This window comes from Echinops telfairi, unplaced genomic scaffold (genome assembly GCF_000313985.2).
Source record: "Echinops telfairi isolate 266 unplaced genomic scaffold, ASM31398v2 ScPeMD7_7417;HRSCAF=8455, whole genome shotgun sequence".
In the NCBI taxonomy this organism is placed as follows: Eukaryota; Metazoa; Chordata; class Mammalia; order Afrosoricida; family Tenrecidae; genus Echinops; species Echinops telfairi.
The window spans coordinates 4,898,392-4,915,927 of NW_022111317.1; the positions used below are offsets into that span (position 1 = coordinate 4,898,392).

The following is a 17,536-nucleotide window of genomic DNA, read 5'->3' on the forward strand; positions in this document are numbered from 1 at the left end:
CCGCGGAGCGCGTGAGTCAGGACCCAGTGCCGGCCTGCCGCAGCCCCGGGCATGTTCCGAGACTTCGGGGACCCCGGGCCCAGCGCGGGGTCGGCCGGCGCCTATGGCAACCCGCCGCACGGCCCCGCCTCGGCGCAGGCGGCCACCCAGCAGGTGAGACGGGGCGGACAGCGCCCGGCACGCCGGGATCCGCTTCGGGACGGGGACCGGAGAAGCGCCAGGGGTGGAGGGGGGGTCATTCCCGTTGTCCAGGCGCCAAGTGCGCTCCAGGACCCAGGAGCTGGGGAGACGCGCGGGACCACCACCCGAGGACGTCCCCTGCGGTCAGCCCCCTTCCTCGCGCCGCCGCCGGCTGTCATTCTCCCGGTCCCTGGACCCTCCTTCCCTCCTGCCCCCTTCCAGGGGGACACTTGGGTTAGCCGCCGTCACCCCGCTGGATCGGAGGGGCGCTGTCTCTGGGCACTGGGAACTCGGTGCTGCCGGCGGCCGTGCGTCTGTCGGTGTGTCTGGCCCTCCCTCCCCAACTCGCCCGGGACACGCTCCGCTCCGGGGTCTGCCGCCCGTGCAGTGGAGTCTGGTGCGCTCTTGGAGACCCGCGTGCAACCCCCGTCCCCGACGGGGCCGCGGAGCCCGCGAGGTCTCGGGACCTCGGGATGCGCGCAGCGTCACCGCCGCGGACAGCGCCGGCGCCCCGACCCTCCGCTCCAACGGCGGCGCGCGGCGCCCCTGCCGGCGGGGGGGACCCCCAAAGGGAAGCTACAGGTGCCCACTTCCTGTCAAGGGGCTGCGAGCGAGCACGTGTCGCCAGGGGAGGGAAGGAGCGGGCGTCCGTTCCGCCGAGTCACGGCGGCCGAGTCACGGCGGCTGAGTCACCCCCGGCGCCCCTCCCTTCCTGGCCCGGAGCACCCGGGGGCCCGACTACCTCTGAGCAGGCGATGCTGCCGCCAGCGGTACCTCTGGCCCGCAACTGGGGTTACCGGGCCACTGGGCCAGCAGCCTGAGCCAGGCCACCGCTGTCGGGACTTGCCTGGGCTTGCGGAGAGCTTCCCGGACGACTGGGCGGCCCACACCCAGGGCCCGGCTCTAGGTCTCGAACTCAGTTCTCCTCCCAGAACAAAGAGCCCTTGGCCCAATCCATTGTTAGGATCGCCGGGCAGAAATTATCTCAGAAACCCTTGGCCTAGTATTTATCTTGTGTGGTGTGCCCGGGAAGGTGCTAGCCTGCCCCACCTCTTGGAGCGCCTCCCATCTAAAGCCCCCCATGGATCTGTGCCAGAAAGGAGTCAGGGCAAGTCACTTAGACACTAGTTTCCACGTTATTAAAAGGTCCTTCCGAGGATCTGTTAAATGGTAGACTCCTGGCCTATGGCTGTTATAAATGAGGAAACTGAGGCATGCTGAAAGTAAATAGCTTCCCCAGGGACACACCGCCAAGAAGCAGGTGAGCCAGGCTTAGGGCAGAGATGGCCTGAGGCCAGCCCTGTGTCACATTCCCCTGAGCACCGGGTGAGTGCCACTTACCAAGCTGTCACCGGGTCCCTCACTTGATTCTCACAGCCACCCTGCGCTGGGAAGTGTGGCAGCCTGGCAGGGTACAGGGGAGGGGGAGGACAAGACTGGAGCCTGGCCACCTAGAGCAGCAGTTCTTAACCTGTGGGTCTAGACCCCTTTGGGGGCCTGAGGACCCTTTCACAGGGGTGGCCTGATTCATAACAGCAGCAACATTACAGTTAGGAAGTAGCAACGAAAATAATTTTTGAACATTCATGTTATGGGGGGCTCTTACAACTCTTGCTACAAACCATACATCAATTGTATCCGACTTTCGTGCATATACTCCATCGTTCTTTTCTAGACATTTACTTTCCATTGAGCCCTTGGGATCAGCTGCTCCTTTTTTTCCCTCCCTTCCCCACCCCCAACCAAGCCTTCCTGGCCCCCTGGTTGATTGTAGATTGTCAATTATTTTCAAATCTCACTCAGACCCCTGTCTCCCTTCCCCTCTGGTTTCTATTGTTCTTCCCCCTGACTGGGGGTGTGTGATTGTGTGCCATTCATTGTGATCGGTGCCCCCTCCCTCCCCACTTCCCCCTACCCTTTTGGTATCTCTATTCCCACTCCTGTTGCAATGAAAATAATTCTATGGTTGGGGGGGGGGGGTCACCACAACATGAGGAACTGTATTAAAGGGTTGTGGCATTAGGAAGGTTGAGAACCCCTAACCTAGAGCCTGGGCTCACTTCTCACTTAGCCAGTGTATGTGCAGGCAACTCTTGCCCTGACTAGACAGGAAGAGAAAGCCAGATCTGCCCTCCGAGGGCTGTGGTGCAAAGCATATGTATCAATGTCAGGACAGTGCCTGGCAGGCAGGTCACACCTTAGACATCTTCGCTGGAATGGGAAAACAGAGGCACAGAGAGGTTATGTGACCTGCACAAAGTCACACAGCACCCGAGATGGGATTTGCCACCCAGTCAGTCAGCTGGGCTCTTTCTGGTCTCCTAGAATCAGCAGCTGCTTTGGGGGTGGATGGCAGCGTAGCTTCTGGAAGCCACTAGCTGCCACTTAACCCTTATCCCTGGCTCTCCATGTCTCCTCCCCCAGAAGTTCCACCTTGTATCAAGCCTCAACGCCCTGAGCAGCAGCCAGGAGCTGCAGTGGATGGTGCAGCCTCACTTTCTGGGGCCCAGCAGCTACCCCAGGTCTCTGGGCTACCCTCACTTTAGCCCCTCGCTGCCCCGACCAGGCGTCATCCGGGCCTTGGGCCCACCTCCAGGAGTGAGGCGCCGGACCTGTGACCAGGTAAGGAACAGAGGGGCTGGGTCCTGCTTCTGATGCCCACAGGGCTGCTAGGGAGCTGAGGACAAGCTCCTGCCAGCACGGGGGCCACTTGGAAGGCGGGAAGGCTGGCTCACTAGCAGTATTTCCCAAGGCAGAGGACGATTGGAGCCCTTGGCAAGGTCACTGCTGCTCAGGGAAAGGTTGCTGGAAGAGGGGAACATGTGTGCTGGAGCCCAAAGCCAAAGTCACTGTCGTGGAGCCTACAGGACCGTGAGTTTCTGAGGCTGTAACTCTCTCCGGGAGTAGAAATCCTTGTCTTTCTCCTGAGAAGCAGCTGGTGGTGGTTAGCAGCCCAACATGTAACCACTGCAGCACACCACCACCCTGGCTCTTGTGTCAGCCTAGAAGGGGGTTCAATCTCAGGCTAGGATCTCCGTAGGCAGAGAGGAAGGCAAGGTAAAGCCCTAGGAGGAAGGAGGGGCTGACTCCAGAAGAAAGACAGGGGTGAGGAGGCACTCAGTAAATGGAGTGGACCCCAGGGTGCCACCCCCCACCCACCCCGCCCCACACACACTGATGGGCAGAGCAAAGGGCTGACGCCTCCAGGCCTCTGCCCAGCTTCTGAGAGAGAGCAGAAAAGAGAATTCCCTGCGGTGACTCTCTGGGCCTCAGTTTCCCTATCTCACTGAATGCTTATCAAAGCCCTGTGGGGAATGGACTCACGTTCTCCACACGTTACAGTGGAGGAAACAAAGGCACAGAGGAGGACAGTGACTGGCCCGAGGTCACCCAAGTAGTGAACAATGAGTCCAGGTGTGTCCAACCTCAAAGGCAGTTCCCAGCCACAATGCCACAGGTTCACCTGAGCAGCTGCCAGGAAGCTTGAAGTCCTTCCCAGAATAAATCGATGTGAGAGGGGGCAAGGGCTTTAAGGGTTAATAAAAAGAGCCTCTCGCCTCCCCAGCCTGGGAGTGAGCTGGAGGCTTGAAAGGTTAGTAAGAGTTAGGGGTTGCTCCTCTGTCCTCTCCTTAGGGTGTTTTGATCTGTGAGGTGAGGGGAAGTTTGCAAAGCTTGTGCCAATTAACTGCTGGGTAGAGTATGAGGTCCTAGGAAAGATGTGGGATGGGCCAGGGATGAATGTTCTCAGAAACAGAATGGACAGGGACCAGAGTGAGGCAAGCCAGGGGTCATGCCATTCTCTCCTGGACTCCAGCTCTGGCCCGAGGTTGACTCTTTGTCCCTAAGCACTCTGAGGTGTCCCAGGTTGGGGCTGAGAATGGGTCCTTTGGGGGATTGGTCTCCATCAGCCAGCCAATGCCAACTAGAGGGTGTGGATTCTAATTCCTGCGCAGGGACCTTACAGAGGAATTTACCCTTCTGGAGTTTCTGGGACTCACATGGCAAGTGGGGGTGAAGAATCAGGTGAAACCCTTAGCTAGCAATTCACTTTTGTTCCTGTGTGTCCTTGAATTGATTCACCTCAGTGATCCTCATCAACTAGAACTGTCTGATGGGGTTTCCCAAGCTGTGAATTTTGAAGGAGTCAGAGTACCAGGTCTTGTCGCTCATGGGTGGACTTGAACTGAGCCCTTAGATTAGCAGCCAAGCTCTTTAGCCACTACTCCACCAGGGCTCCTGTATTGCTACCAGTCGTTAATTCATAGTGACCCTATAGCAAAGGTAGCACTGACCCATAGGGTTTCCAGGCCTGTAAATTTTGACTGAAGCAGAAGTGCCACATCTTTCTCCCCACAGACAAGGGGCTGGTGGGTCTGAACTGCCCACCTTTCAGTTAGCAACTGAGTCCTCAGCCAGGGCTTAGCCAGGGCTCCTCTGCTTTAGCAGAGTACCAAAAACCAGCGGGAGCAAGATGGGACCGTCAACTCCCCTAAAGTTGTCTCTGAAGCTCACGGAGCCTGTCTGCCCTGTCCTATAGGGTAACTGAGTGGGCAGGGGTTCCGTGACAGTGATACCAGACCAAACTCAAGGGCATCCAGCTGATTCCTCGTCTGAGAGACCCCATAGGACAGATAATGCCCCCGTGGGGGTTTCATCTTATTTGTTTGTTTTTTTTAATTAAAACGGTTTTATTGGCATATGTGATAGGTTTATTGTGCCAACCTGGTCAAGAGGAACATGTGGGATTAATAAGGTCACAGTTTGATCAGAGGGCAAAGAGATAAATGGCTTGGCAAGCCCTGTCTCTCTCTCTCTCTTGCTCTCTGGTGATTGGACCAGCGTGTGGCTGCTTAAGCTAGTTCTCTGCCTCAGCTTGTGAGCTACACTACCTGTGGGACAGCTGACCCGTGGGTCACGTCGCTAGAGCTTGAGGTTCCTTTGAGACCTGCTTTGCCACACTGCTGGTGTATCCATTGTGAGAGTGTAAATCTTCATGGGAGCAGACAGCCTTACCTTGCTCCTGCTATCCCAAGCCCAACCCAAACTCACTGCCATGCACTCTGACTCATAGTGACTCTCTATACAGTGGTTCTCAACCTTCCTCAGGCCGCGGCCCTTTCATACAGGTCCTCATCTTGTGGTGACCCCCCAACCATCAAATGATTTTCGTTGCTACTTCATCACTGTCATTTTGTGACTGTTATGAATCGGGCGACCCCAGTGAAAGGGCCATTTGACCCAAAAGAGGTCGTGACCCACAGATTGAGAACCACTGCTCTCTGAGACTGTAACCCTTTATGGGACAGCCTCACCCTCTCCCACTCTCCTGCAAAAGTAAACAAACTCACTGCCAGTGAGCTGACACCAACCCACAGCGCGGCGACCCTGTAGGACAGGAAGAACTGCCCTGTGGGTTTCCGAGCCGGTCACTCTCCAGAAGTGGAGGGAAGCCTGGTCCTCTGCACAGGGGCTGGGATAGCGGGTTCCTAGTAAACTAGAACGTCCGCTGCAGTACTCACTGCCCCCCTCTAGTGTCCACAGTCCATAGGGAGGAGGTTTGCTTATGGAGATTGGGAAATGAAGAGGGTCCAGGGGAAGGGGAGGGAAGGGGGGCCCTGGCCCAGGTCTCAAAGGAGCCCAGCCCATTTCTGGCTGGGGGTGGGGTGGGGTGTGGGAGAGGCTTCCTGGAGTTGGGGGCATTTTAGCTGAGTCCTGAGCAATGAGGAGCGGCCTTTAAGGGCATGTGGAGGGGGGCTTACTTGGTGAGAGAATTCCTAAGAGGCCGAGGTGGGGGGTCAAGCCTCAGGAAAGCTGCCTGCTCAGCGCGAGAGCGGGCGCCCGACGGTTGTGGGTAGCCTCTAAACCCTGCCCTCCGCCCCCGTGGGCACCAGAGGCGCCTCACCTTCGACCCCTCCCCTGCACCCCACCAGATGAGCCCCGAGGAGGAGGAGCGCCGCAGAGTGAGGCGAGAGCGGAACAAGCTCGCGGCCGCCAAGTGTCGGAACCGGAGGAAGGAGCTGACAGACTTCCTGCAAGCTGTGAGTCCGGCCCCCCATCCTCACCCCCCAGCCTTCGAGGGACGCTCGTGGGGACCAGGGGAGCCCGAATCCCTAACGGAAGGGGAGTCCTTCAGGGAAAAGGGCGAAGAGAAGCGAGAGAACCTTCGTTGCAGTGCACCTGTGTACCAGAGACCAATGCGGTCCCTGGCTCTTCCCTAAGGTTAACGAGGGCTGGTCTCGGAGCAGGGCGCTGGCCGACCCCGCCCTGGTAGAACGCCCCCAGGCCCGATGGGAGGCGTGCCCATTTCTCCCACGGCCTCATGGGAGTTGTAGTCCAGCCCTACGCGGGGGGGGGGGTTTCCAACTACTCCATCATCACCACCACCGCCGCGCCCCCAAGCTGCAGCGCATTCCGCCCTCCTCTTCTTGACTCCCCTCCCGACTCTCCACAGGAGACCGACAAATTGGAGGATGAAAAGTCGGAGCTGCAGCGAGAGATCGAGGAGTTGCAGAAGCAGAAGGAGCGCTTGGAGCTGGTACTGGAAGCCCACCGCCCCATCTGCAAAATCCCCGAACAGGCGGAGGAGGAGAGCGGCGCCGAGGGCCCGAGCGGCTCAGGCGCTACCACCAGCCCCCCGGCCCCCTCTCGCCCGGTGCCTTGTATCTCCCTTTCCCCGGGGCCGGTGCTGGAACCCGAGGCTCTGCACACTCCCACGCTCATGACCACACCCTCCCTGACTCCGTTCACCCCAAGCCTGGTCTTCACCTACCCCAGCACCCCAGAGCCCTGTGCCTCGGCCCATCGCAGGAGTAGCAGCAGCAGTGGGGACCCATCCTCTGACCCTCTGGGCTCCCCCACGCTCCTTGCTCTGTGAGTTGCTCCAGCCTCCTCCCTGTAGTCAACACCCCCCACCCCGCTCCCCTCCCTCCTCCACTGGTCCAGCTGGCCTGGACCAAAGTCTATTCCCAACACCAGCAGAGACATCTCCCTCCCTCCAGATGAGACTCAACATTTTTGCTTCAAGAGGGAGCCAACTTGGGGCCACTAAAGCTGTCCCTGGTTCCTCATAAGATGGCCCCTCTGCCACAATTTGCACGGACATGAGACAAGACTATTTCCTCCTGCTTGGGCCAGAGACCTTCTGGCTGTCCAAAGAAACCGTGTAGAGTCTTTGAGGCCCTCGGGAGCCCTAACCTCTTCCAGATCCACCCCCACAGTCTGTCTCCTATCACCCTCTTCTGATCACTCACCCAACCCTACTTCCTACAGACGTTGTGGCTGTACCAACCTAGAACACTAACTCACCCAGCCCCACTGCCAGTAGCACCAGCTGATTGGACCAAAGCATTTTGCCAGCCCCTCCAAAACAGCCCTTCCAAAACAGCCCTTCCAAAACAGAGGGTGTCAGAGGCTTGGTGATGAGCTGACCTGCAGCCCCAGCTCGGAGAGGCCTTTAGCTCCAGGAAACCCAAGCCCACCCAGCCAGGGTAGCTGCTATTTATTTTCCTAAAGAGAGTATTTTTGTAGAAACCTGTCAAATGGAATAAAAAGCCTTGAAGCGCTGGTCTGGGGTGTTTCTTTGGCTCCCAGAGCTAACGGAGGGAACCTTCTGGAGCAGGGAGCACTAGGCTCCGAGCTCAGCTCCACCTACTCTCAGCCATGACCTTGGGCAAATCCTTTGCTATCTCTGAATTTTGGCTGCCCGAAAAATGGGGTTACATCTGCTTGGCCTCATCTCCTGGGCTGCGGAAGAAAGGGGCCAGAGAGTCTCCTCCTCCAGGCTCCCCCCAGTGCTGGCCTGTCCAATGCCCCTTCCAAGCCTCAAACCAATGAGTTGTTAGTCTCCAACACCTGCTTCCTGCCCCATTGTTTGGACAGGAAAGTTAGGAAGTCACTGCAGGGTCGGTATCAGGGCCTAGCCCACAGCCCCACGAAGGAAGTCGGTGGCGTGTGTCACCATCCCCCACCCCACCCCAGCCTCGAGGCAAAGGGGATGCCAGTTACCTTAGCTCTACAGCCCTTCCGAGGGGGGTGGGAACCCTGTCTCAACACCCCTGCCTTCGACCCAGCCCCCCCGCGAGTCCCAAACACACCGAATAAGCCGTAAGCCTTGGGGCCCGCTTCCGACCCAGTTTATTCGTCCCCACCCAGCCCCCGGAGGGTCATCCGTGCCAGCCTCCAGTCCCATTGTCGCCCCACCCGTGAGAGTGAGGGGCTCCCTTCGGTGTCAGAGTTTCTGAGTCCATGCCGGCCGCCTCTCGGGCAAAGCCGGGGCGGCGTCCTGGTCCCGAGGTCCACCGAAATCCCGGCGTGCAGGGAGCAATCCGGGCGGGCTCCGGTGGCCAGGAAGCTGCGCCCTCAGTCATCAGGGGAGCAGGCCAGGGGCAGCTGATCCGGGCTGCCCACGCTGCCGGTGCTGGAGCTCCCATCGCCCAAGTCGCGGGGCCCGCAGGGGGGCAGGGCGAGCTCCGGGGTCGGCCCGGGGCCGGAGCCGCCAGCGTCACTGGAGCCGCCGCGGGGACCCCACTCTTCGCCCAGCGCCAGGCAGAGCTCCTTAAGTGCCAGGTTCTCCCGCAGCAGCTCCTCCTGGCGGCCCTCCAGCTCCGCCAGCTTCTGCCAGCAGCCGCCCAGGTCCTCGCGCACAGCCCGGGACGCCTGGGTCCCGAAGAGCTGCCACTGGCGCGCCGCGCGCCGCCCGCGCTGGCGCTCCGAGTCCAGGAAGCAGCAGAGGTCGCGCAGCTCGCGGTTCTCAGCCTGCAGGCGCCGGTTGAGCTGCTTGAGCTCGCGGATCTCGCCCAGGTGGCCCTGGAGCTGCCGATTCACCTCCTGCATCAGGCGGCCGCGCTGCACCAGCGCCGCCAAGCGCGCCGCCTCCTCCCGCCGCAGACGCCGCACCAGCTCCTCCTTGCCCAGCGCCGCCATCTCCTCGTCCGTCAACTCCTCCAGGCCGCCCGCCTCGGCCTCCATGGCTGCTTCGACCACTGGAGCATCGCCCGCCGCCGCCGCCGCCCTGGAGCCCCGCGACGGCCCGGCGCCGCTCGGGCCCCGGCTCCGGCTCGCGGGCGGCTACCAGTGGCAGCAAAGGCAGTCGCCGCGGCCCGGGGGTGGGCACGCGGCGGGGCGGGTCCTCGTGACGTCGCAACAGGAACAGCCAATCCAAGGGGTTCTCCGCCAAAGGGGCGGGGCCTATTCTTGGCAGCCTTTCTCCCGCCCACTCCCGACCGCGGTGGCCCTGACGCCAGTCTCGCAGAGGAGCATCCTCCGCATCCTCATCCTCCGCGCCAGTCTCAATCCGCAGCTGGGCGCTTCGCTCCTCCAGCTAGAGCCTAAGCCTCTGCCTCCTGGGGAACCGAGACTGTGGCTTCGCCCTCCCGGGTCCGCTCGGGGAAGGACGGAGCCCAAACTGATCTTGAGGTCTCACCTAGCTCAGTTTCAGCTGGAGTCTCGGCTCCTTGAGCATCGCTACCCGCTCCTCGGAACACAGTCGGCTCTGAGTGCCCTGCCAGCTTCCCGTTCTACCACGGAGTGCTTCCTTCTCAGGGGTGGGGTGGGGGTGGGGATGGGGGTGACGCTCAAAAGGACTCGTCTATTCAGTGTTTTGTGTGTCAGGCCCACGCAGCAGAAATAAACTTGACCAAGATCCTAATCCTGTTCTCAAAGAAGTCGCAATTGACCTGGCAGACTATTAAAACAAAAAGCAAATTGTGTGTGTGTGTGTGTTTTGAGGCGGGGGCGGACGGGGACGGGACTGTCCGGAGGACTTTCAGAAAGATTTCGCAAGAGAAGCAGCAGCCTAGGGGCTGAAAGATGCATAGGAATTGGTCAAGGAAAGAGAGAGGTGTATCAGGGATTGGGTTGCTCGCTGCTTCACGGCACAAGGAACTACACTGGCGCTTGAGAACGCCTAGGTGCTTTAGCAACAGTGAAACTCGTTAGATTAAAAAAGATATATATATATTTTTTTAAGATAGCTGCAGGAAGAACGAGGCTAGAGAGCGAGAAGGTTGCAAAGGAAGTCAGTCTAAAGGTCAATGCCAGACTGGGGAGTTCCCACAGACCCGCAGGATTTTAAGCAGAAGAGTAACGTCGTCAACAGTTCCTTGGTTCAGGCTGCTCTGTGTGGGATGGGCTGGGGGGTGCAGGGGAGGCCAGGGAAATTTGTGGTCGAAACCCTAGGAAGAGGGGGTGTCTTAGGGTGAACGGGAGGCTCCTAGCACGGGTCCCTGGAAATCAGGCCACCCACCATTCTTTGAAGAAGAGAGGGTCGAGCCCTGGGATACTCCTGTACTTAGGAGGTAGCTAAAAGTGGGGAGGGCCCGCGGAAGATGGAGAAGGCGGGAGAACATCTAGGAGCGAGTGAGAGCACAGTGGAGGGGGCAGAAGAGGCTGGCCAGAGACCTCGACTCGGGCACCCTCTGATAAGCCCGGGTGGAGGGCACCGAGGAGCCAGGCAGCCCCCTTCCCGCCGGTTGGAAGGGTGACTCCACCGCCGGGGCCTCCTCTCCTCCAACTACCCGCGGCCCCGCCCCGGCAGCGTGTCCCGGAAGTGGTCCCTCACTGGCTCCGGGTGCCCGGAGCGGAATCTCGGCGCTCCCGGAAGTGGCCCGGCGGCGGCGCGCCCGGCCGGGGCGGTGCTCGCTCCTGCTTGGGGCGCAGCTTCGGCGCCCGGGCCTGGGCGTCGCCATGACCAGCGAGCTGGACATCTTCGTAGGGAACACGACCCTCATCGACGAGGATGTGTATCGCCTCTGGCTAGATGGCTACTCGGGTCTGTGGGTGGGATCTCCTGGGGGCCCCCTCGGGTGCAGCGGGGTGGGAGAAGGGGCGGGGCCAGGGCTCCCTCTTCCCACTGGGAAGGGGACGGGGCGAGCGGGGGGAGTAACCAGAGTAGGAGGGTCGAGGCTGGGATCCCTAGAGAGCCTCTGGGGGCCCCAATGCCGGCGCCTACTCCCCAGTGAGCGACGCGGTGGCCTTGCGGGTGCGCTCGGGCATCCTGGAGCAGACCGGCGCCACAGCAGCCGTGCTGCAGAGCGACACCATGGACCACTACCGCACCTTCCACATGCTGGAGCGCCTGCTGCACGCGCCGCCCAAGCTGCTGCACCAGCTCATCTACCAGATCCCGCCCTCCCGGCAGGCGCTGCTCATCGAGAGGTGCCACCGCAGCCCGGGCGACCCTCGGCCTATTTCACTGGCGGGAACTGAGGCCCTGGGAGGGGGCGGAACCTAACCCTGCAGGCCCCGGGGACCAGCTGGGAGCCGAGGGAGCCAGGAGCGCCTTTCCCCTTTTGACGGAGGGGCTTCGGTGTACCTCTCCCGGGTGCATGCAGGTACTACACCTTCGACGAGGCCTTTGTTCGAGAAGTACTGGGCAAAAAGCTGTCCAAGGGCACCAAGAAAGACCTGGACGACATCAGCACCAAGACAGGCATCACTCTCAAGAGCTGCCGAAGACAGGTGGGCACTCACGCCCCTTCTGTCGGCAGCCTTCCCGGCACCATCCCTTTGGCCACTGAGCACCCCCTCCTCAATCCATGACCACAGTTTTCACGCCTAGCCTCCTCTTTCTGCGCCCCTTGAAATGCATCCCCTATTCTGGCCAGAATGACCTTCCCAAAGCCCAGTCCTGCTCAGGACTTCCTCACACCCATCAGTCACCGTTGGCACCTGCCAGTTCTTGGACAGCACACCTGCCACGCATGCGTTTTGAACTTTAGGCTCCTGTGAGCCACTGGCCTCGGACATTTCCCTCCCTCCCAGGTTTCCTTTTCCTCGTGTTGCTGCTCCTACGTGGAAGGCACTGTTTGGGGCCAGTTCTGCCGCTTCGATCCAAAGCAGGGTGTCTGGTCTGATGACACCGCAGCCCTGACTCTGGCCCCTCCATGCCTTTGCCTTGTGTCTCCCATGAGCTCCCTGAGGACCTTTAGTATATCTTCTTCTCTGGGCTCTGGATCCCCCAGCACATCCTGGGGGATCGGAGAGCATGGAGCTAGAATAGGGTTGGACTTAAAGGCAGGATCGAGTGAATGCTGAGGCAAGGTGGCAGAAGGTGGTAAACACCCATTGAGCTGATGTTAGCCGTTTCTCCGGTCAGTTCCAACTCCCGTCTGTTTTTTTTTTTTTATTCAGTCTCTGTGGAGACCGTCAAAAATTGCCAATGCTGACTATATTTCAAGTCGTCATGGCGGGGTAGTGGGAAAAGTTTTCAATTAGCAATAATCACACCACGGTAGACCTCATTGGCTACGATATTGCCACTGTGCTGCTTTTCAAGGTTGTGAGCTTCCGGAAGCAGATTGGCCAGGCCTGTCTTCCGAAATGCCCCTGGGCAGGTTTGAACTGCCAACCTTTGGTTAATGGCTGAGGGCATAACCATTGGCACTCCCTGGGGGCTGTGTGTTGAGTTGAGAGGAGACCCTAAGTTGGATTAACAGGTGCTGATTTTGCTGGGTTGTGTGGTCAGGGCATAGCTGGGCTGCAGTAAGTTGTTCATTGGCTGAGTGTCGACCCTGTTTCCTCCCTCCACTACCCTGCAGTTCGACAACTTTAAGCGAGTCTTCAAAGTGGTGGAGGAAATGCGGGGCTCCCTGGTGGATAATATTCAGCAGCACTTCCTTCTCTCCGACCGGCTGGCCAGGTGAGGGGCTGGGCAAGGAGCCGCTGCCCGCCTCCCGTATCCCTCCAACCCCCACCCCCGACCTGTGCTGGGAATACGGTCATGTGGGCCATGTTTTGAACCAAGCCAACCTGGGTTCTAATCCAGCCTGGCCATTGGTCAGCAGGGTTTTGGCTGTGAAGATAAACTCAGACGCTGCCCGTAAAGCCCTGGGCACTGCACCTAGCACTGCCATCGAGTCGATAACACATAGCCATCCTTTAGGACAGGGTAGAACTGCCCCTGTGGGTGCCCGAGATGGTAACTCTCTAAGAGGGTAGAAAGCCCCACTTTAATTCCTCGGAGTGGCTAATGGTTTCAAACTGCAGACCTTGAAGTTAGCAGCCCAACACATAACCAGTAAGTACATGATGGTCATCTTGTTATGGTCTCTCTTGGGTCCCTTAGGAAGCCTGGGCAGAGACCATCCCTCGCCCAGATGAGAAGTGAGAGTAGTCACCAAGGAAGTTAGAGCAGACAGGGACCAGGGCTCGAATATCTAGCCAGACTGGTAGGGGGGCAGCTGCTTGCTAAGAAGGCATTTCCAGCGCCCTGGGGCCCTGGCCTGGCTTCACTGCAGGGACTATGCGGCCATCGTCTTCTTTGCCAACAACCGCTTTGAGACGGGGAAAAAGAAACTGCAGTATCTGAGCTTTGGCGACTTTGCCTTCTGTGCTGAGCTCATGATCCAGCACTGGACCCTCGGCGCTGTCGGTGAGCCCCCCACTGAGGTGCCAGGTGCCTGCACCCCCGCACACCCTCTGACTGAGGGCTTCCTTCTGTGAGGTGCCATTCGTCCTCAGTCCGTGGACCCAGAGGTGGTGGGGGAGCCGGGGGAGGTGGCCGTCCTGACTGGAGCTTTGATCACCCCGCCTCCCGGCCCCCAGACTCCCAGGTGGATGACATGGACGTGGACTTGGACAAGGAGTTTCTCCAGGACTTGAAGGAGCTCAAGGTGCTAGTGGCGGACAAGGACCTGCTGGACCTGCACAAGAGGTGTCCACAGGAGGGGCCTTGAAATGAGCCCTAGGGGGGCTGGGGGACTCTAGAGCTGACCCTGTTCCTCCGCCCCTCTCCCCCAGCCTGGTGTGTACTGCCCTCCGGGGAAAGCTTGGTGTCTTCTCTGAAATGGAAGCCAACTTCAAGGTCTGTGGCCCAGTCGGGCCCCCAGCCATCTGCCTTATTGCCTCCGGCCAACTCCAGCCATGCCTGAGAGTGGCTGGCAGGTGGCGGTGCTGCCCCCCCCCCCCTCTGTAGGCCTGGGAGGGGGGGTGGCAGTTGGACAGGGAAGAGGTCAGATGTGGGGAAGGGTCTGTGCCTCCCCCAGCCTTTGGGCTCAGTCCCCCCCCCCCCTGGCCCCAAACCACGGAGGGCAGAAGACAGAACTCCCAGGACTCTTGCCCCACAGAACCTGTCCCGAGGGCTAGTGAACGTGGCCGCCAAGCTGACCCACAATAAGGATGTCCGAGACCTGTTTGTGGACCTGGTGGAGAAGGTGAGCGGCCCTGTCCCCATCACCACCCTCAGACCCCCAGTTGGCCGGAGCACATGCTAAATGTCCCCTTGGGTCCCCAGTTTGTGGAACCCTGCCGCTCCGACCACTGGCCGCTGGGTGACGTGCGGCTCTTCCTGAATCAGTATTCGGCATCCGTCCACTCCCTGGACGGCTTCCGGTGAGAGACCCCCCAGCCCTCCCGCCCAAGTGGCCTCGCTGCAGGCTGCCACGTGCCAGGCCTGGCTCTTCAGCATGCTTGGCTCCCACCCTGCCGCCTGGGGCCGGGGACCCCTCTCTCTGTGGGCCTGGCTCCCAGCTGTGAGATCGTGGGTCAATGACTTCGCCTCTCTGCCTGGGTTTCCCTCAGTAAAACCGGGGAGGATGCTTCACTTACGGGGCCTCTAACAAGTGATCGGGGCCGCCACGCCAAGCAGTACTTCAGCCCTCATCACCGTCCCTGTCCCTGCTGTCCTTCCAGGTTCCAGGCCCTGTGGGACCGTTACATGGGCACCCTCAGGGGCTGCCTCCTGCGACTGTACCATGAATGAGGACCCTGTACCCTCCACCGCCTGCCACCCTTGACAATAAAGCTGCCAAGAGTTTGGAGACCAGGCCTTGCTTTGGGGGGTGGTGTGGTGTGTGTGTGTGTGTGTGTGTGTGTCCTGTAAGTGCCGCATGAGGGGTCGGCTCGACACATGTAACAGCCCCATGGAGACCTGGGTCTCTGAGGGAGAAAATGGTATTTGTTCTTATCCCCCAAGCCCAGCGCAGCCAGATCCTCGCAGAAGCCGGGGGCCTGTGGTTCTGGTTTATTCAGGCTTAGTCAGAAGATGGGGAAGACAGGCAGGAGCCTTGGGGTGGCGCCAGGACAGGCAGCTGGCACCACAACAGAAGCGAGCAGAGCAGGGAGGGGAGGGGCGGGACTCTCAGGAAGCGGGAGGACAGTGGACTGGGCGCACAGTTGATTTGCCCAACCGGGCCGTGAACGGGTACTTGGTGATGCCGCAGGCATTACTCCCTCGGTGTAACCGGAAGTAGCCCTAGGAATTAACGAGCATCAGGGCTGGGTGGGACCCAGCCTACCCCGAGCCCCCACCCCTTTGCAGGTCATGCATTCTCACCTCCTCGCCCCAGTTGGGCCCCCAGGAGTTCTTCAGAATCCAGTACGGGATAGGGCGGCCCTGTGTCCCGCCCTGCCGTGTCTCTGTCCATGTCCTCTTGGTTTGACCAAAGCCCATCAGCAGGACCGAGTGGTTCACAAACCGGGGGTCACAGGTGTCGGGCGTGGGCTTGATCACCCCTTTCCGGTATTGCTGTGCGGGAGGGGCCGGAGCTGAGGGGCTGAGCTGGGGCCAATCCCCTCTGCATGCCACCCACCCCCCGCCCCCCCTTCCCGGCTGAAGCCCACCTGCAGCAGCTTCGAGTTGATGGTCACAGTGATAGGGCCGTGGATGGCCAGGTACTGGGCAATTACTGGAGGGAGGGGAGGGGCGACTGGGGATCAGATCAGGCCTGCCCACCCAGCTGCCCCGCCCATAGCACCTGGGCCAAGGACAGGTAGAGTCTTTGCTCCCCTGGCCCCTTCCTTCCCTCTCTGGGCTGGCCTGACGTGCTGCCCACCCACCCGGCCCCATCCCCCAACACCCCGTCCCCGCCCGCCCGCACGCACGCTGCTCGTTGTCCTGTAGCATGATGAAATCCCGGATCCAGGCCACCTTCTTGAAATTGTTAGCCCGGCACTGGTGGGGTTTGAAGGTCCCCTTGAATGGGTACTTCTTCTCGCTGGCTAGGCCGCCTGTGGGGGGAAAGAAGGGAGACTGGGCTCCCAGCCCTCCCCCTTTGCTGTAGCCCAAGCCCCCCACGCTACCCGCCTCCTGCGGTCCACTCACTGTAATTGAGGACAGTCATGAAGGCGTCCCAGACAAAGCCACCAGTGCAGCCCCCACCGCAGCGGTCACAGTCAACCAGCTCTGGGGCAAGAAGGGACAGCTCGGGTGGCCTGGCCCTGGGAGGACACTCACCCCCCCCCTTCCCCAGTCACGCCCAGCCCCCATCTCCCGAGCATACGCTGCACAGAGACTTCCACGGACGTTCTCTGTTCGATGGCCCACAGGGCCTCCACGTTGCCCGCCGCTGCGATGGCCCAGCAGCAGTTGCAGTTCTTCTAGTGGGGAGAAGATGGGGTTGGGGACAGGGTGGCCTTCCTCTCCACTGCCACCGGCTGCCCGCCCCTGGGGTCCAGGAGGGGCCGCTACCTGGTCCCTGACTGATTTGATGATGTACTCCTGCTTCCGCCAGTCACAGGTGGAGGGCGGCAGCTTCTCCCCAGCTTCAGGTCCAAACCCAACCTGCCGGCTCATGTGGAGGGCTGTGGCAGGCACCTGCTGGTGCCCGTACATCTGGCCAAATTCCTCCTCTGAGGACCAACAGGGTCACTGAAGCCACCGTTCAGCGCTCCCCATCGCCCCCTACACCCACACAGCCAGCCCTGTCCCACTCCGCCTGGACCCTCACTGCCGGGGTGTCCTCTCTGAGTCACAGGACAAACGGGGACTGTCCCTTGGGGGCTTCGGAGAATATATGCTTGCAGAAGTAGACAGCTAGTGTTTAGCTGGTGGGTTTGAAGGGCTCTACTCATGCTATGCCCATCAAACCCAAACCAAACTCGGTGCCATCAAGTCACCTCATGGCAGCATGACGGCAGTAGAACTGCCCCCGTGGGAGTGGAACGCTTCACCACTACCACCCCGCCACCCCACCCCCGCCGCAGAGTGACTGGTGGTTCCCAACTGCTGACCTTGCCCAAAGCTTAACCCACCATACCTGTAGCTCCCATGATACCCTGGGAGGCCGGAAGCCTGCCCCACCACAGCCCCCAGGTGGGGATACACACCAGCTCTCTCATCTTCATGCCAGGCTGGGACAAGCGGTATCTCTGCCCCCGCCCCTGGGAGGAGCCCTGGTACCTGTGAGGTCACTGAACGGAGTCACCCCAAACTCAGCTGTGCCCAAGTCCTTGTCCTGCAGCTGCTGAGCCCGGGCCAGGTTTCGGGCAAAGATGTCCACTCGGCGGGCGAGCTCTGGACCAGAGGGAGTAGCCCTAGACTGACTCCCAGCCTCCAGGGCAGGATGCGGCCCCTGACTGGACATCCTCACCCCAAGGCCCTGGCCCCCAGGCTGCACGGCTCACCTCTGGGCCCAGGAAG

At 60.4% G+C, this 17,536-nt stretch overlaps 4 protein-coding genes and 1 non-coding gene across 8 annotated transcripts in view; 2 read left to right on the forward strand and 3 right to left on the reverse strand.

Moving 5' to 3' along the window:
- The first annotated feature begins 51 nt into the window (after positions 1 to 51).
- FOSL1 (FOS like 1, AP-1 transcription factor subunit) lies at positions 52 to 7,558 on the forward strand. 3 transcript variants are annotated; one of them, XM_004713542.2, is made up of 4 exons: positions 52 to 153; positions 2,608 to 2,802; positions 6,111 to 6,218; positions 6,632 to 7,558. In XM_004713542.2, exons 1-4 carry the CDS (start codon positions 52 to 54, stop codon positions 7,052 to 7,054), a joined length of 828 nt encoding a protein of 275 aa, XP_004713599.1. In that variant the 3' UTR covers positions 7,055 to 7,558. The 3 variants fall into 3 exon arrangements, with proteins under 3 accessions (XP_004713599.1, XP_012862946.1, XP_012862947.1); XM_013007492.2 differs by lacking the exon at positions 6,111 to 6,218; XM_013007493.2 differs by lacking the exons at positions 2,608 to 2,802; positions 6,111 to 6,218 and having other exon boundaries at positions 6,635 to 7,558.
- Positions 7,559 to 8,284: 726 nt separating this feature from the next.
- CCDC85B (coiled-coil domain containing 85B) lies at positions 8,285 to 9,206 on the reverse strand. Its single transcript, XM_004713541.3, has one exon. The coding sequence runs from the start codon at positions 9,145 to 9,147 to the stop codon at positions 8,539 to 8,541; it is 609 nt and encodes a 202-aa protein (XP_004713598.1). The 5' UTR covers positions 9,148 to 9,206; the 3' UTR covers positions 8,285 to 8,538.
- Positions 9,207 to 10,834: 1,628 nt separating this feature from the next.
- On the forward strand, positions 10,835 to 14,936 carry LOC101641356 (FGF1 intracellular binding protein). The gene is made up of 10 exons (XM_004713540.4): positions 10,835 to 10,948; positions 11,136 to 11,334; positions 11,511 to 11,637; positions 12,717 to 12,817; positions 13,416 to 13,549; positions 13,723 to 13,831; positions 13,918 to 13,981; positions 14,244 to 14,330; positions 14,411 to 14,508; positions 14,809 to 14,936. Exons 1-10 carry the CDS (start codon positions 10,864 to 10,866, stop codon positions 14,876 to 14,878), a joined length of 1,074 nt encoding a protein of 357 aa, XP_004713597.1. The 5' UTR covers positions 10,835 to 10,863; the 3' UTR covers positions 14,879 to 14,936.
- Positions 12,310 to 12,449, reverse strand: LOC115872009. The gene has a single exon (XR_004047594.1). It is a non-coding gene; the product is annotated as a U4 spliceosomal RNA (small nuclear RNA).
- A 173-nt stretch (positions 14,937 to 15,109) lies between the features above and the next one.
- The window catches only part of CTSW (cathepsin W), a 14,119-nt gene continuing 11,692 nt past the window's right edge, over positions 15,110 to 17,536 (reverse strand). For both annotated transcript variants that reach the window (XM_004713689.2, XM_045297281.1), the window contains exons 6-13: positions 17,297 to 17,410; positions 16,586 to 16,746; positions 16,398 to 16,494; positions 16,220 to 16,300; positions 16,000 to 16,125; positions 15,739 to 15,803; positions 15,452 to 15,643; positions 15,110 to 15,370 (exon numbers count right to left, since the gene is read on the reverse strand). In XM_004713689.2, the coding sequence (XP_004713746.2) occupies positions 15,257 to 15,370; positions 15,452 to 15,643; positions 15,739 to 15,803; positions 16,000 to 16,125; positions 16,220 to 16,300; positions 16,398 to 16,494; positions 16,586 to 16,746; positions 17,297 to 17,410 (950 nt within the window). In that variant the 3' untranslated portion in view covers positions 15,110 to 15,256. The remainder of the gene's footprint in view (positions 15,371 to 15,451; positions 15,644 to 15,738; positions 15,804 to 15,999; positions 16,126 to 16,219; positions 16,301 to 16,397; positions 16,495 to 16,585; positions 16,747 to 17,296; positions 17,411 to 17,536) is intronic.

What these genes read in the sequence shown, in the direction of transcription:
- CCDC85B (XM_004713541.3), bottom strand. Translation starts at nt 9,147, where the DNA reads ATGGAGGCCGAGGCGGGCGGCCTGGAGGAGTTGACGGACGAGGAGATG.
- LOC101641356 (XM_004713540.4), top strand. Translation starts at nt 10,864, where the DNA reads ATGACCAGCGAGCTGGACATCTTCGTAGGGAACACGACCCTCATCGAC. An exon ending in CAGGCGCTGCTCATCGAGAG is followed by an intron (nt 11,335 to 11,510) that starts GTGCCACCGCAG and finishes GGGTGCATGCAG; the next exon opens with GTACTACACCTTCGACGAGG. An exon ending in TTGTGGACCTGGTGGAGAAG is followed by an intron (nt 14,331 to 14,410) that starts GTGAGCGGCCCT and finishes TTGGGTCCCCAG; the next exon opens with TTTGTGGAACCCTGCCGCTC.
- FOSL1 (XM_004713542.2), top strand. Translation starts at nt 52, where the DNA reads ATGTTCCGAGACTTCGGGGACCCCGGGCCCAGCGCGGGGTCGGCCGGC. An exon ending in GGCGCCGGACCTGTGACCAG is followed by an intron (nt 2,803 to 6,110) that starts GTAAGGAACAGA and finishes GCACCCCACCAG; the next exon opens with ATGAGCCCCGAGGAGGAGGA. An exon ending in TGACAGACTTCCTGCAAGCT is followed by an intron (nt 6,219 to 6,631) that starts GTGAGTCCGGCC and finishes GACTCTCCACAG; the next exon opens with GAGACCGACAAATTGGAGGA.